The sequence below is a fragment of the Hylaeus volcanicus genome, chromosome 5 (assembly GCF_026283585.1).
Source record: "Hylaeus volcanicus isolate JK05 chromosome 5, UHH_iyHylVolc1.0_haploid, whole genome shotgun sequence".
NCBI classification, from domain to species: Eukaryota; Metazoa; Arthropoda; class Insecta; order Hymenoptera; family Colletidae; genus Hylaeus; species Hylaeus volcanicus.
This window is the reverse complement of record NC_071980.1, coordinates 12,156,139-12,174,369: the sequence shown is the minus strand read 5'-3', so window position 1 is coordinate 12,174,369 and position 18,231 is coordinate 12,156,139. Positions and strand designations below refer to the sequence as shown.

Genomic DNA, 18,231 nt, shown 5'->3' with positions numbered 1-18,231 from the left:
ATGTTTATCATCTGTATGTCGTATTAATTTAAATCATAAATGCATTAGAAAAATATACACAATGTACAATTTATATAATAATATTGTTATTTCATTCTACATAAGGGCGCATACTTTTCTTTATGTTTATCATCTGTTCGTTCTATTAATATAAATCATAAATGCACAAAATCTGCAGTGATGTACTGTATTTATTTTTCTTATTAGAAAATTACTTCGTCTCTAGAATAGTCTCTAGATTATTATTTACATAGTATTCACGATAATTGGAGTTACTCGATTTCCAAATTTCCAATTTTTCCGTGTTAAGGAAGATCCTCGAGGGTGGGAATTATTAAAACGAGGTGATTAACGATTTAATATCGAAAGCATCGTGAGTAATGGGGGTGGGGGGTGGATATCGTCGATCCTCTGGCTAGGACGTTTGCTGTCGTAGAGCGGAGGAAAGAAAATTAATGTGGAGGACTAACAAGCTCAAGAGCGAGACGTTTCCTCCAGCGATTCCCATACGTATCTGCCCCACTCGTAGATGGAAATTACGAAGTCTCTCGCAATAAGGGAGCCACGCGGGTACCGGTGATCGAGGCATTACAGATGTATGGGCCAATTTGTAAGCAATCCAACTTACATTCGCGGGGCAATATTGTATTTTTATGTTATCTTTTCTCGGCTATTCGCGGTTTCCCTCCTCCCCCGTAGACGATACTCCCACTCGTGGCCACTTTCACCCCCCTGCTGGGTTCTCTGTGTTTATGCCAGACGAGTAATCGGGAGGAATCGAATGAAAAACAAGGAAATTAAGGACCTGCGCGAGGGAACAATGCAATCTTCGGGGCACGATGTTTTCAGAAGTCTAATTGAGGAGGAATAAAATAAAACTGATGCTGGTCGATCTAAAAATGTAATTGGGAATGTAAATAAACCATATGGAGCATTCTTCAGAGGAAAGATGCATAAATTGATATATAATGATTCGTATATTTATATAATAGATTTAGAACGAATGAAGAGCAACGAAGATGAGATACTGAAATAATTATTTGAGAGACAGGACTTTAAAATGGGGTAAATAGAAAGAAAACTTCGAAACGTTACATTTTGCTAATTAATTTGTATTATTTTGTTAGGTCTCTTGTAGTTCATTTTGTGCCTTTCCATTTATACATGGTTGTTCAATATCTAATAAAATGTTTCCAGCCTTTCGACAACTTTGCTCGGTGATTAGGAAGAGCATCTTATTTTTCTAACGTTTATTATTTGGTTTAACGCTGTCCAAATATTTAACAATGTAGCTGGGAAAGGATGGTAAGGCCCAAAATTTGAGCCATGTTTCAGTATTTTGTTTCAATATTTTATTCGTAAATAATGCAGATGTGGTAGGGCCCTCAAAGGTTAAACGCGTTTCCTTTACCCTTAAATTATTTTAAGGGCCCAATATTGAAATCCAATCACTGATTCACTTCTCAGATTCTCACATACAATCATACAAATACACTGATACAATCTAACTAACAAACGAACGAAATGCAAACGAATAAAACTACGAAAATATTCAAAGGCCCATCTCTGGGCCCAGGGCCAGTTTCCAAACATCAAACTAACATCCCACAGAAGAACCTACAGAAGACTCAGCGTTCTTAATTTCGCAACAAACGGAATTTCTATTACTTTGTTAGGATTCTTGTAGTTCATTTTGTGCCTTTCCATTTATACATGGTTGTTCGATATCTAATAAAATGTTTCTAGCCTTCCAACAACTATGTTGGGTGATTAGGAAGAGCATCTTATTTTTCTAACGTTTATTAATTGGTCTAACGGTGTCCAAATATTAACAATGTAGCTGAGAAGGAATGGTAAGGCCGAAAATTTGAGCCATGTTTCAGTATTTTGTTTCAATATTTTATTCGTAAATAATGAAAACGTGGTAGGGGCCTCAAAGGTTAAAAGCGTTCCTCGTCACCCTTAAATTATTTTAAGGGTCCAATATTGATATCAAATCACTGATTCTCTGGTCCCAGGGCCTGACAGTCCTCAAACATCAAACTAACATCCCACAGAAGAACCTACGGAAGACCCAGCGTTCTTAATTTCGCAACAAACGGAACTGGGCCCGAAGCAGGAAGCCAAACGAGACGAGTGCCCTAGGATATCTGCGCGCGTGTCTGTTTGGGACCGGTTCGCGGGGACAGGTTACAAGGAAGACACACGGGGCCCCATCGGGAGGCGCGCGTGCGCGAGAGATCCACAAAGTGACGAGGAGACACGTGTCGGTTCCTCCTTCGCTCACCTTCGTGCTTTGGGGCCCCTGGAACGGTGAACAGGGGTAGCGGGTCTCTCGTACCCGTCGCCAGCTCCACTGGTCCAACATCTGCCCCCGAAAAAACAAAAGCCCATTGTCGTTAACGACCGGTCGCGCGTCTCTTGTTTCTAACCGAGCGCTTTTGAATCGTAGGCGAATAACGGACCCTGTAGTCCATTCAGGGGCCTTCGTGTCTCCGTTCCTTTTCCGTCCAGCGGTTTTTGCCCTCCTCGTCCTCCATGGCTTTCCTCAACCATCGAGGACGGTTCGTCGTTGCACAGTTTTTGATAGTTTTGTGCATTTTCTTCTTTTTCTGATAGTTTTCCATGATTTTCAAAGGTAATATTATACGGTTATACTTGATATAATTGCATTATTTTGTAGATAGAAGTCTGTGAGAATTCAGGCCTAATATCTTGGTATGTTTGTTGAGTGTTGCAAAATTGTGAAGCATTGGGTTTAATGTTCTTTCTCTGGTAGTTTATGAAAGTTTTTAAAGGCAATTGGTATGTCTTCTTCTGTAGGTAGATCTATGAGAATTCAGGCCCAATATCTTTGTATGTTTGTTGGATGTTGTAGGTTTGTGAACTGGTAAATTGATTACTCTCCTTTTGACAGTCTATGGAGGTTGTTATCTTATAATGCTAGGTATAATTGCTTCTTCGAATTGAGGCCTGTAAGACATCAGGCCCAATATCTTAGTATGTTTACTACGTGTTGCAGGATTGTAAAGTATTGACTAAATTATTTTCTTTCTGATAGCCAATGAAAGTTATATTGTCTCGTAACACTAGAGTTGTAAATGTGTTTCTCTATAAGTAGAGGTCTGTAAGAATTCAGGCCCAATATCATTGCTTATTTGTTGAATGTTGCAGATTTGTGAATTGTTAGGTTAAATGTCTTTTTGGCAGTCTATGGAAGTTACTGCCTTATAATATTATATCTAACTGTCTTATATTTTACTTATATAATCTATAAATAGAAGTTTGTAAGAATTCAGGCCCAATATCTTAATATTTACTGAATGTTGCATGTTTGTGAACTGTTAGATTAATTATCCTCTTTCTGATAATCTATCAAAGTTATTGTCTTATAATTTTCGACAAAACTGTATTCCTCTATAAATAAAATCCTGTAAGATGTTATCTTTGACGTCACTGGCAGCTCCAGTACTCCACAGCCCAGTACTTTATTAATTCTTCTTTTTCTTGATATTATATTTTTGTAGACACACACTCTCCCGATTCTAACCAAGATCTTCCGAATCATAGTAAAATAACGAACCCCTAAGTGCATTCACAGCCAATTTCCTCCGCATCGTTCTCAGCTTTCGAATTTTGGTGGAATCTTTCTCCTGTACCTCGCCTGTTGTCCATCAATGGTTTCGATGGACTCCTTTCTCTCGTCGATCTTGAATAGACGATTAAAATCTACCGTTCGGTCCCGAAGAACGCAATTGTCTCGTTCAATCCACGCGCGCGGCGCACTTATCTCGCTTCCTGTTCCTCTCAGGTATACTCTTTCCTCCGACAGGGGAATTCGAAACGCTCTCGCTTAGAAGGACGAAGGCTTGTTTTGCTTGGACCTTTTTTATGCCACTCTTTCTTTGGGAACAAAAATTCCCGATGAAACCTTTCCCTTCTACTGAAAAATTCGAGTTGTCGATCCTTTGAGTAATAAACGTTAGATGAAAATTGAAATGTTAGCAAGAGGATCTATGCGAAATTCAGCTGTGGATATTATTAAATCGATACAAATTAAAATCGTTTAAGTTGCGTATGCAAGATGTATAAAGGAAAAATTGCAGCGTTTAATCTAGGAAAGGTCAATCCAACCTCTGACCTAAAAATACAAATTTAGTTTCTCTTGGAACTGCTAACGATTTCGAGGTGTGCTTTCATCGTAAAAAAGAAAATTGCAGCGTTCAACTTTAGAAAAGTCAACCTAACCCGACCTCTGACCTGAGAATACAAATTTACGTGCTCTTACACTTGTTAACGATTGCGTGCGAGAGGTATACTTCGCAGAGGATTTCATCGCAGAAAGGAAATTTGCAAAAGTTGCAGTGTTTAATCTAAGAAAGGTTAAACCACCCTAACATTCAACCCAAGAATGCAAGATTGATGGAAGTTTAAATAGAACGTGCCATCGCGGTCAAGAGGGGTTGCGTTTGCGCGCTGGCCAGTGGTCAATCGAAACTCCGCCCCGAAAGAATCGAACGGTGTCCGCGCATCGGCGAAAACACCGAAAGGGATGAACAGAATGTGGAACGTATGTATATACACGTAGCAAATCGCGGGGATACAGGGTGGAACGGTCGCAATGGCGCAGCCAAGAATTTACCAAAAGCTGTATTTAGGGGGAGGGTTTCCCAGAAGAGTCGCTGACCTGGGTGGTGGATTTTCGATTTTTGGGAAGATGGTCTATTCGAAACTCAGGTGTGCGTGTTATTAACCTTCTATAGGAACATTGATCATTTCTGATTTTGACATTGATAAAGACTTATGGTGGTATATAAATTCAAAAGAAAAATTGGTATATGTATCAGTTTGAAGACATTAGTTGCAATCAAATAATAAATGACACGATCAGATGTCATATGCTTTCATTTGTAATTTTTAATTAATCTTCATCTCACACTCCATATAAAAGAATTTTACCGCAAGTAAATATGTACCTTCTCTTCTTTAACATCAATTTACATTTATAACGTGAAAACCAACGTCTTATTCGTCAAAAATCCAATGACATCACCCAATATCATACGCTTTCTTTTGTAATTTTTAATTTCTCTTCACGTCACACTCCATATAAAAGAATTTTACCGCAAGTAAATATGTACCTTCTCTTCTTTAACATCAATTTACATGTATAACGTGGAAACCAACGTCTTATTCGTCAAAAATCCAATGACATCACCCAATATCATACACATCCATTTGTAATTTTTAATTTTCCTTCACCTCACACCCAATAAAACACTTTTACCGAAAGATTGATATCGTAGTGCATTAGAGGTTGCAGTGTCGCGATCTACACTATAAACCTTATTCTCTTAGAAAACTCGAATCCCTCGTTTCGAAACAAATTACCCCAACGAAAAAACCACCGTTCTCCTCGTGCAAGCCGTCATCCGATGGTTCCTATTTACATTCGAATGTCTAATTTCTCTTTCTCCGCGTCCAAAGAAATTTTTACCAAAAGATAGGTTGCAATTACTCCCCTGCATCCCGGCGATCCCGGTCGAGGAACGGCTAGACGGATGATAGGAGACGTCGTAGGGAATAAAAGGACGAAGTCACGTTCGCCTGGAACGTCTGCAAGGAGGGCGGAGGGTTGAAACGCGAAGGACGAGGACGAGGAGGAACAATAGGCGCGGAACTATGGGTAGACGGTTCTCTTGTTTTTACGCGGCCCTGGCCGTCCTATCCGAATGGATATGGATACTTGACTGGCGGAGGGAAGAGATCGATGTATGAAACTCCTGCCAATCTCTATGTTAATGGCGACGTTCCGAACTATAAGGAAGAAGGCGAGGAACGGCGGCGGGGATCACCGCCAGGAGGTCTGCTCGAGGACACTTAAAAGTGAATTGTTACGTCTGCGGCTGACCTCGGGACCTTAGCCCCCTCGAGCCGACGGTGAATTATAAGAGCTGCGTAGAAGGAAATTAGATCTCTATATCAGCCGCTAACGCTTTCCACGGGAGGGGGAGGGCGCGGGCTAACTAAATTTCCCTTTCGCGCGAGCTCGCGGGATCGTGGGTACGAATTTATACGCGTTTAATTGGCGAGATCGCTTGCGGAAATATTGGGCAATAGCCGCGAGCTTGGGAAGACCGTTGACTTGTAAATTTTTGCTTTGTCTAATGTCGAGAGGCTTTTGCGTCATCTTCGCTGGACTGCGATTGCGTACGCCCGGTAGTTTTACAGGGACGTTCTAGGGCGTAAATTTTATTTGTTACAGGAGCAAATTTATTTGTGTTGTTGTGAGAAATTTGATGAGAAGTATGTGTAAGATTGCTAGGAAATTTAGGAGAAATTTGAGTGAAGTATTTTTGGAGGTATTCTAGGTTGGAGCTTGCAGTTTTAGGGATTTTTTGTTTGTTTAAATACAGAAGAAATTTTTGCGCGAGGTATTGCACGCGGATTTATTCATATTTTAGGAATACACGTGATTTGTATTTATTGAAAATAATTAGAATTACATTTATTATGAGTAAGAAAGTTTTGTGCGAGGTAATTGATGGAAAAAGTGTAGATGAAAAAAAATGAAAAAATAGTAGATGAATTTTCCAAGTCATCTAAAATCATTGGCTAAATATAAGACAATTTTTCATTAAATATATGTAGTTTCACGAGACCATGTGTACCTTTGCGTAAAACGAGCAAAAGTATACCCACATGTGAAAAGAAAAGCGAAGACGAAGGACTCGAGGAAAGTGACCCACGGTGTCAGATTCCTCCCTACTCTCCTTTAGTCACAAATATTGCTTGTTTTGTTATTTTATAACAGATCGCTTTAGTCTGTTTATTTTATTTTGATACTTTGCTTGTTATTATTTCGATAAAAGATAATAATTTAGAAAAATAAAGTCATTAGGTTCTCTTCCATTAATGCTGATTCGAAGAGCCCGTGAAAAAACCGCGTCTCCATTTGAATCTTCCTCCATTATGTATTACTTGGATGGAAAATCGAATTTCCGTCGCATGTCTGACTCAAACTTATCAGAAATGTCACACGTATCATTTCTAAAATAACATATTCAATTAGTAACACGATTACTCTATCCTTCCTCGAGGTATAACCTAGTATCTCATTGGTACATCTCCATCAGTTCGAAAAATGATACAAAAATTATAGAGAACTTAGCAAACCTGAGCACTTTTGGCGTGATGTTATTTATAATATCATTTCCAACGCTTTACTTCATTTCACAATTATTCTCATACCTGTGATCAATTATAAAATTGTTCTTCGAAATGTGATCACTTTTGAGATAATATTATTTGAAAGATTATCTCGAAGAACATCTATTTTATAATTATGTGAAATAATTGTAAAACTGTTCTCCGAAATGTGATCACTTTTGAGATAACATTATTGAAAGATTATCTCGAAGAACATCTATTTTATAATTATGTGAAATAATTGTAAAACGGTTCTCCGAAATGTGATCACTTTTGAAATAAGTTTATTTGAAAGATTATCTCGAAGAACGTTTATTTTATAATTATTTGAAATAATTGTAAAATTGTTCTCCGAAATGTAATCACTTTTGAAATAAGTTTATTTGAAAGATTATCTCGAAGAACGTTTATTTTATAATTATTTGAAATAATTGTAAAATTGTTCTCCGAAATGTAATCACTTTTGAGATAACATTATTTGAAACATTATCTCAAAGACTATACTATTCTATTTCCTAATTATATAAAACAACTGTAAAATTGTTCTCCAAAATGACACAAGGTTCAATTCTGAATTAAAAAGCGACAAAGATGAAATAATGACCCATTTCGCTATACTAAAAGTACCTCCAACAAAATATCCCAAACGTTCGTTTCTTATTCCCATTTTAACCCGATAAATAACGATCTTATAAACGATATTAATTATTTATATTAATATTATTATATTATAATTTACATTTATATTTATATTATTATATTATATTATTTATATTAAAATCGTTTTGTATCGTTTCCAGCGGAAACCTCGCAAGGTACCACATCCCCAGACACCGTCCAATGCGGGGGTTGCAGGGCGTCCTACCCCCTCGGCGAGATCGTGCGGTTCATCGAGCACAAGGTCAACCACTGTCGCAGCACGCTTCAGGGCTGCCACAGTCCGTCGGCGACGGCCGCGCCGGAGGACTCCGATCCGGAGGACGCTCTAGCGTTGAAGGCTGTCGATCAGGACTCGAAGCTCAACTCCGTGCCCAGCATATCCGCGCCCATCAACAAGAGGGCGGGGGGCAGACTCGAGAGCCCTCCGACGCCTCAGGGCTCGGGACCGGATGCAGGAAGCCCGATCGAGCTGAAAGCTAGCGCCAGCTCGACGCCCAAAAGAAGGACGGACCCCTCCGACGAAGACAAAGAGGACCTACCCAAGAAACCGAAAACGGAGTCCGTGGACGCGGACACGAACACAGTCAATTCTGGTGAGTCCATCGAGATTCGATCCTTGTGTCCTTGTGTCCTTGTGCAGGTCGTGAGTCCAACGACCTGCTTTAACCCTTTCAGACCTGGCGACCACGATCCAGGACGCAAAATTTTTAAATTACTATCGTTTAATTGATTTTGAATCGTTTAGGGCGAATGGCCTTATTCGGGTACACGAAGAAACTTTTCCTCGAAAACTACAGTATCAGGAGTTTATTTTTTGATCTCTCCAAAAGCATATTGTTAATATCCTCTGCATCACGCCAAAAGCATTTTGTTAATATCCTCTAACAAGTATTTTTATGACGTTCGTGTAAAATTCATTTCGTTAATTATTTACACATACGTACAACGTAGACTCAGCCCCATAAGTATTCGTACCCTCTGTAATTTTAGTCCAAGTTGACTCTAAAAATTAAGTTACATTAGTGAAAGAAAATAATTCAGGTCTGAAAGGGTTAACACGTTGAACGCCACCCTGATATGGGTGACAAAGCTTTTCACTTTGAGAAACTTCAATAATTAGTTTTAAAGGCTGAGTGTTATTGAATAGAAATCTGAGTAGAATTCGTAAATTTTGACGAGAATACAGAAGCAAGTGATACGACAAATGTCACGGTGGAAATTCTCACGTCAGAAGCAAGATCGCCAAGAGTTGGTTTTCCCCCCAGTATACGGACACGTGTCCTTTATGTCGTTGCTTTCCAAAACCATTCAGGGCCACCTTAATTGCTGACCAGTTCTTTGGAATTTGGAAAAACCCGCACACTGACCCAACCTGGACTGTGACGTTCTAGCTTAACGTTCGGTGTGCAAATTCTCAAAATTTCGAGAGCTAAATTGGAGTTTTAACATTTTACATTTTACGACATTTCAATTTTGCGTAATTGAGGGATATTTATATAATTTACTCGTAGGAGCATTCGATTCGCAATTTTATATTCGAGGAAATGGAATTTCGTCGAGGCGCGTGCTCTAGCAAAGAGTCGTCGCTATGTTTTGACATATTCAGCTTCGAGTTCTGCGCTAGGTCTCGCGAGTCAAGGCGAACTCTATAAATAAAGTGCGTGTGTTCCGGCAACAAACGCGAGTCGCGACTTTCATATTCTATGAAGCTTTAGGACCAACGTTTTTTGGAGATTGATTTAATTTAATTTAGATATTGCTTTTTAAAAGAAGAAGAAAACATGATATTTGTCAACTTTGATGTTAAGTTCCACATCCTTACGTTCTTTTTGAAGAAGTCCTGTCAGAGATTATAAGAAATAAAAAATAAACGTTTTCTATAAACCCAGCTTCGAGAAAAGCTCGTTTATAGATTTTCTTATTAATTCAATTTTAAGCATTTGATAAATTCCTTACACAGACATGTTTTCAATAACATGTAGTTGAAGAAAATGCAAGAAAAAATTAATTTTCTTAAAATTATGCACTAGAGTCCCCCCTTAGAAGATTAGAAATAGTCGAGAAAAATTACCCCAAAAGTTCAACTCTGCTAAAAGCGTATTGCTAATATCTTCAAACAAGTATTTTTATGACGTTCGTCTAAAATTCATTTCATAAGTATGTACCTACCCTCTGTATTAATCGCAGAAGTTTCTATAAATTAAACTATAGGTTTGATATTTTCAAAGAAATGTTTCGTTATAATTACGTACACAAATAAATTTTACACAATTTTATATTTATAATGAAAAATCTATTTGAAAACGTAGGCACAGATGGTACGAATATTTATAGGACAGACTGTATGCACGTTTATCCTTATTCTGTGCTTTACCATGAATCTTTTTCTCTCCCGATCAAATTAATGAATATACAAACCCTCTCGAGTCGTTCAAAGTAAAATCGTCTTCAAACTCGAATTCTGACGAGATCTTATAATTCCGCTATCGGATTCGCCAGCTGAGGGGAGGGAGCGACGGAGAAAAAGAGAGAGAAAAAATAGAGAGTTTTAAAGTACAGTTACGGGCTGCCATCTGATGTCGATCGTTGGTTCAACGGGCACGAACAATGCCAGCGGTGGATTCGATTTTTGAATTTAAAGAGCACGCTCGGGAATTGGGGTGAACCTGCCCCCATAGTCTCCTCCCCCCTCGATGTGACCCCTTTTTATCGGTAGCCACATTGTCATATTTCGAAGAGCTTAACGCGCAAAGGTCCACACCGAAACGACGTCGGCTATACAGCTCGAAAGCTCGTTCGAAATTACTCTTCAACTTCCGCCCTTTGCTTTTGCAAAGTGCAGCCGTTTCCTTTCTCAACAGTTTCATTCTGGACATCGTTAAACTGTTTCCAATTATTTTCGAATTTATTTTAATGGGCCCCTTTCGCGTTTAACGGAGTGGAATTTTATCGACTCGAAAAACATCTCTATTTTATTATAGCTTGTAATTACATATTAATATAGTTTATTAATTATGTGCCTCTAAATTCGATCATTTGTGACTGCAGTTTAAGAAGAAATATTTAGTCGTCGTTATGATACATTAAAGTGCCAACTTTCGTAGTAATAGAAGAATCAGATTGCTTCGACATTTTGTGTTTACAACTATATGTATACCTTTGAAATGTATGACTGAGGCAACATTAAAAATTGCATGACCCGCTGCAGAAATGAATGGATAACTTCAAAGGGACAAACAATTAATTTCTACATTTACTATAATGAGTGGCAAGCAAAACAAAATATGAATATATAATAAAACACACAGATTGCTTCACACAAATGAGCACAACGAATGATAACTTCAAAGGGACACACAATTAATTTCTACTTGGACTATAATGAGTGGCAATTAAAACAAACTGTAACGCAGTAAAAACACGTATAATGAAGAACATTGAAGATTCAAAGAAAATATAGCGATTTATAAGAATCTCGAAAGAGTAGTTCTCGTCGAGAGGAGCAATTAGACGTCTTGCCTTTTCTCCGGAACAACAAACTTTCGAACAGAACACCTCTTACAAAGCGCAGTAATGACCGCCGCGAATATCCTTACGCTACAGTAATTACATGAATTGTTGGCGTGTAAACATGCGAAGATCTTGTCACGAGTCTCGTGCACGGATCATCTTAGTTCATTGCACCTACTCGTTTTCCCGAGCCAACTTTCGACTTTTAGGGGTGTACGAGCAGTAATATTCGGATAGTCGAACGATTTCGTTAAGTGTTCATCAAATTCATTATTTACAAATACGTAGAGTGTTAATAAGCGAAGTTAATAAGTTAAGAGTCACTAAGTGTCACATTGTTAGATGTTGCGACAGTTATCGAATGATGTATGTGAAGAAATAAAAGAGTTTCACATCTCTAGTTACTTGTGAAAAAAGAGTTAATAAGTGAAGTTAATAATAAGTGAAGTTAAGAGCCAATAAGTGTCGCATTGTTAGGTGTCGCGACAGTTATCGAATGATGTATGTGAATAAATGTATTACACGTTCTTCATTTGTACTTGTAACCTGTTTCTAACGATCTGGATATTTCTGGATACCTTTCTTGAAGAATTTTGGGGTTTTATGAAAGCAATTCCCTTAGCTATTTTCGCAGTTCAGTGTGACGTTTTATTCTTTCAATTTTATGTGTTGTAGCATCCTAATATACTTATAAAGTAAGCACATGTGCATTGATACTAATAGACAATGATGCAGTCATGACTATGTACTAATGGCTTGTAATTTTACCTATGTATGCTGTAAAAACAGTTGCTTTTAGAAAAAATAAAAGAGTTTGTCTAGTTGCACAGTAAAGACGAAAGAAACGATATTCAATAAAATAATAAGCTCCATTCTTTACAGTAATTCGAACCAACTATGTCCAACTCTATTTGATATCGTCGAGTTAACCGACGATTTTTATATTATCGTCTTGAACAACCAGATACCAGTGCGCTCCTCTACTTTTTACTCCTTTGTTATTAAGTGCAAGATTTCGAGCAATTCGTCGAAACGAATAAATATATCGTAAGCGAGTCCTCGAGCTAGGAGTCGAGGTGTCGAGCCGAAACGTCTGTCGGCACAATAGGGAGTCATGGTTATAAAAAGGGGATGGCTTTAATTTCGCACCCACTCGTCGCGACGAATCGACACCGCGATCGCGGCGGTTTACTCCGATTAACTTCAAAGAAACGGGCGCCGGCCTCAAACGAAATTCATGCAGCCTGACGCCCTTGATGAATTGAAAGCACCAGCCTTTGAGATTCTTAACTCCAGTGCTTACCTGTGCAAATTGACGCGGCGACCTGTTTTGCATCGCAGAGAGCAAGACGGCGAGAGAAAGGGAGAGAACGCAGGGAAATCGTCGAGGAACGTCTCGATGAGAATCACTGGCGGTCTCCTCTGTTTCCCTTCTTACAATTAGCGTCTTCTCACTTTTGTAAATATTATTACGTTCGCTGGAGCGACCCCCTGGGTGCTCAAGGCTCGTTGAGTCTTAATTGTCTCTCGTTCGAAAGCGACGATTATAGGGAAGCTCGCGAAGGTTTGCCTCGGATAATAATTTTATCAGGCGACCGGGGCCTTTGAAAATTCCTCGCCCGAAGCCTCAGACGGTCTCGGTAGATTTCTTTCCGGGCGAGATTTAATCGTGACTCCCTACACCCTCGGTGAGAGCACAGGTGACAGAGCAAAGATACCAGCTAGAAAACTAGATACCGTGAACGTTTTTGTACAATGCTTTCGGAAACCAAAATTGTTAGATCATCGATGATAACTCGATTACTAGTTAGGACGATCGCACACGGCCTAACCGATTTGAAATTAGTGTTGCAAACTGTTTGCGCTCTTTGTTTTACCTACTCAGAGTGGTTCGAAACTGATCGGTTGCACCCGTGTGCGTTCGGCCTTACCGAATCAGTACGATCAAATTTCGCCTACCAGTCCTCCAGGTTGAGAAATTTCCATCCCCTCCTCCATCGCGAGTGTCGACCAAAGAACATTACTACACCACTCGCCCCCTCTCGCATGCATACTATTTACAAGCAGAAGCATTTCATAGTCGCTTATGGAAACCATTGGCGCCCCCGAAGGGTTGACGCTCGCGTCGCGACGAAACCGCAGGCCTCTCGCTTCAGAGGAACCCGGTGATTAATGCAAACGATCATAATTACGTAACAGCTTGTTGATCCCGCGTACAGGCGCGTGCTCGACCGGGTGTCTCTTTAAAATTTCATCACGGTCCGCGAAACCCGTTTCCGCGGACCCCTCCATGTACCCATACGCGTTCGCGAGTTAACCCCATCCGTATCCACCGTGAAAGAGCGAAACGGAACGCATCCCTCGGACTCGTCGGGGTTGTTCCACGGATAAGCCCCCTTTCGACGCCTTTTTTGTCGTGTTTTTTTCTTTTTTTCGTTATCGACCGACCACGTCGAAAAGCCCAATTAGAATCGTCCCTATTGTGTGGCCACGTGGTGTGCACGAGCCGAGAGCACGCTGGCCCGTGCGTGTGAATCCCCGTGGAAGTGTGCAACGGTGTATCTAGTCCGGTCTCGTCGCATGCGTCCAGGTAGAGCGTACCGTGGAGCAGAGGCCGGCACGCACGGCGGAGCAGGGAGAACCTCCCTTTATCCAGGGCTTTTTAGTGGCTTTCCTTTCTACCAGCGATCGAAATTCGTCGGTTTATCTCCGCTCTAGAGGAACCACGATTGGAGGCTGGAGGGGAAATTTCGGGATGGTTTACATATGCAGAATTTGTTGAAAGTAGCGAGAAAATTTGGGGGTAAATGACGTTTTGAGGGGGTGGGATTTGTTTGAATAGATGACATGTTTAACATTCTATTGGTCCGGGTAACTTTCAGGGCACGTGTTTATGTATGGATGTTTTGTTAAATAATTTTAGTTTTATTTAGAAGATAACGTGTATGTTTTAATTGAATGGTTTCTCTAATAACCAATGAAAATATTGATGATAGGCAGCGAGTATCAAAGTGAATGCAGTGCAAGTTGTTTTGAAATTATCACAGCGATCAATTTCTTTTTTTCTTTCCTTTTTCGTATACTTCGTTCCATAAACGTCACAACACGTGATTGTACGACGCTCATCAACGATTCACTCAATTCCCACTTGTAGTGGATCGGTTAAAGAAATTTTGTAAGGGATTATTGTAATTATTCTGTTATTTACTGCAATAGTATAATCTTATTTAGGGAGAGAATAATTTCTACATATATATTTCAGAAAAGAGGACTTCTAAGGTTTCGATTTTTATTTTTGAAACTAAACATCCTATGAACAAACTGTTAATATAAAATAGTTTACACTAAACAGAACGAATAGTAAGAGTGATCCATGACGAGACAATTTCTACGTGTAAATTTCAGGAAAAAGGACTTCTAAGATTCCAATCTTTATTTTCAAAACTAAACGTCGTACGAGTAAATTCTAAACATGAACAAAGCTCCGCTTTTCATTCTCTACGAGGTGATATTTTGTTAAACTTCGACCGTTCCGCCTTCAAAGGGTTAATGAAAAGTCCTGTCATCCATTTTTAGCTGACGTGGCTACCAAACGCGATACAAATATAAAGCCAACGTCAAGAACGCGTCTCCCACTGGCAAATCTACCAGACCAGACGCGATCAAACGCAATTTACGGGGTTCTTCCTTGCATCGAGAGGGAGAAAGTTGTGACAGGGCGCGGGAGGGTGTAGGAAGCGAGACAAGAAGCGATAATACCGTCGAAATTGACACCAGACCGCTTCCACGGTGAGATGCAGATTTGATCTATCTGTCACGTTTGTCTGGAATATTAATTCTCGCGGGCGAGGATTCCTCTCTTGGATGATTTTCCGTCTCCGTTTTCTTTTTTTAACGCCGGCTCCACGACCCCCTCGTAAACTGCTCCTCTTCCTCCCGGATCCTTTCTCTCGCCCCCGTCCGGTCTGGTCTTTCGCGGACCGCCCGAGGCGCGTCGAGAATTGCTTACGAATTGGTTGTATCCCAGGGTTTCGAGGTCCTGCGGCAGCCCTTCCTCTTCTTTCGTCTCCTCCCTTCCGCGCTTCTTGCCTTTCGCGGAAGGAAGTCGACGAGGATGGCATAAAAGTGATACACGCAGCCACCGAACGAAGCCAATACGACGCGATCTTCTCTGTCCTCCAGCTTTGTTTCGCTTTGCCGATTTCTGGCCGACCCTCCTCGGATCCTTTTTCATTCGCGTTCCCTCCCGCGCAAACGAGCAACACTTTTTCTCCGCGTTCAACGGATTTTCAAAGCGGCGAATAAAAGTGTCGCGACGTTTCGCGGGTAATAGGACAAATATTCCTTTGCTGGTAGCTTTCTTGGGGTTGCAGGCAATATTTTCTTCTCGAGGTAAACGATTCTTGCGCTTGGCGCTTCCTCGACTCGGAGAATCAAACCGGAGGACGTAATGGGAATTTATTGCGCAGGCTAAACGCTCTTCTTTCTTCTTTGATCGGTAGTCTCGTTGCTTTCAACTTCACCTCGAAGGGTTTTACGTATCTTTTTCTAAGCTTGCGGTGACAGACAATGGATAAATTTATTTTCTTTACAATTTTGGTTAGGCTCGGTACGGATAATCGTTTTAGGCGGGATGGTCCTTTTCTCGCGTTTGTATCGAGGCGAAAGATCGTAGGGATTATCGATAGGTGATTTGAATTATAGGCTTCATGTTTCCAAATGAATTTTCCATTATGAATATTTACATGAATAAACTTCACAAATGTATATATTTACAATTATACATTTGATTTGGATTTATGAAGCATTCATTTAAAGTAGACTAATTTCTTCCATAAATACAGAGGTTACGAATCCTTATGAGACTGACTGTATATTAGGTCATTCCATAAGTTCGAGCTGCAGACTGAGCTAATATTTGATAAAAGAAAACTACAGAAATTTTGTAGTGACCGAATAACGACAGAAAGGTAGAAAAATATTGTAACACTTAAGGGTATGTTTCATATATTAATTTGAGTTGCAGACGAATAAGTGGCATGAACTTATGGGACGACCTGATACGTACATTAAATAACTATTATAATATATAATTATAATAAGTTACGTAACTATATATAATTCATTAATGAAAGTAACAAAGACATGTTTGGCGAAGGATGCTGCAACAAAATGGTATATATACAGTGTACTGTATGTATTTACGAATATACAAGAATATTCTGTGAATTTCGCTTAAAAATTTACAGACTTCGCGAACACGCAGGAGTTGGAAAGATTGAAATTCTAACTAACTAAACTAACTGATCGCGAATCGCCACTTGCTGTATCATACATAATGATTTTCCGCGGACATGACATTTTTTTTCTCAGAAAACCCCTTCATTGCTTCATGACGCACTAAGACCCAATTGTAACGGAACATTTGTTTGTTACCACACCAAAATCTTATACGCACAAATTTTTATAACGATAAATGCACAGAAACCATCCCCACTGCGGACTACTAATACCAGCTACGGCTACTGAATGTTGTCCCTGCTAATCTAAATCTAATTTCACTTTACACTTTACGCTTTACACTTTTGACTTTACACTTTACACATTTGCACTTTACACTTTTGCACATTATACTTTACACTTTGCACTTTTTATATCTAAAGATCCTACTGCAAGTTAGGAGCCATTAGCTCTCGATATTATTTGCGACGAATAATACCGATCACCCCTCGTATACCTGTGTCGAGGGTCGCGGCTCGCTATCGAAGAAGTGGTACACTTCTTCTTTGTTCATGTGACTCTGATAGAAAAGGTACGTTTCGAGCTAGAATTAAAACTTATTCCAGTTCTTCGAATATCATGTTCTTATAATATCAGAAGTAAAATTCGAGCCAAATTCCATTATTGCCACCTCCTCGCTCATCATGATCTCCTCATACAAAAGGTAAGTTTCAAGGAAAAAATAAAAATTATGATACCAACTCGAACATTACGTTCTCCTGATACAAAAGGTAAGTATCGAGCAGAAAATAAAAATTATGATACCTGCTCACACATTACGTTCTCCTGATACAAGAGGTAAGTATCGAGGAGAAAATAAAAATTATGATACCTGCTCGCACATTACGTTCTCCTGATACAAGAGGTAAGTATCGAGCAGAAAATAAAAATTATGATACCTGCTCGCACATTACGTTCTCCTGATACAAGAGGTAAGTATCAATATTTAATTAAAAGTTATGCTACTTCTTTGAGTATCATGTTCTCCTGATACTACAATTCTCGTGCCCCCTCTTCGCACAGGACCATATAAACGAAACGTACAGAGAATTAGGCCCTTGAACTAGGCAACCTATACTAACAGATATGTCGGGCCGGTCGCCTGCCCGTAGGCATAAACGTGCCACCTCTTCGCATATCATGTGCTCCTGATACCAAAATGCAAAATCGGCCAGAATTCCGAAATGTCCCGAAAATTAGTCCCTTGAATTAGGCAACCTGTAGTGGCAGATCTGTCGGACCGGTTGCCTGTCCGTAGGCGCAAACATGCCACCTCTTCGCATATCATGGACTCCTGATACCAAAATGCAAAATCGGCCAGAATTTCGAAATTTAGCAAAAATTAGCCCCTTGAATTAGACAACCTGTACTGACATATCTGTCGGACCGGTTGCTTGATCGTAGGCGCAAACGTGCGACCTCTTTGCATATCATGTGCTCCTGATACCAAAATGCAAAATCGGCCAGAATTCCGAAATGTCCCGAAAATTAACCCCCTGAATTAGGCAACCTGTACTGACAGAAATGTCGGACCGGTTGCCTGTCCGTAGGCGCAAACATGCCACCTCTTCG

At 39.9% G+C, this 18,231-nt stretch overlaps 1 protein-coding gene across 1 annotated transcript in view; it reads left to right on the top strand.

The window, feature by feature from the left end:
• Positions 1–18,231, top strand: part of LOC128876166 (B-cell lymphoma/leukemia 11B) — a 74,131-nt gene that overhangs the window by 38,010 nt on the left and 17,890 nt on the right. Inside the window, exon 2 of the mRNA XM_054122304.1 lies at positions 8,010–8,462. Within this exon, the coding sequence (XP_053978279.1) occupies positions 8,010–8,462 (453 nt within the window). The remainder of the gene's footprint in view (positions 1–8,009; positions 8,463–18,231) is intronic.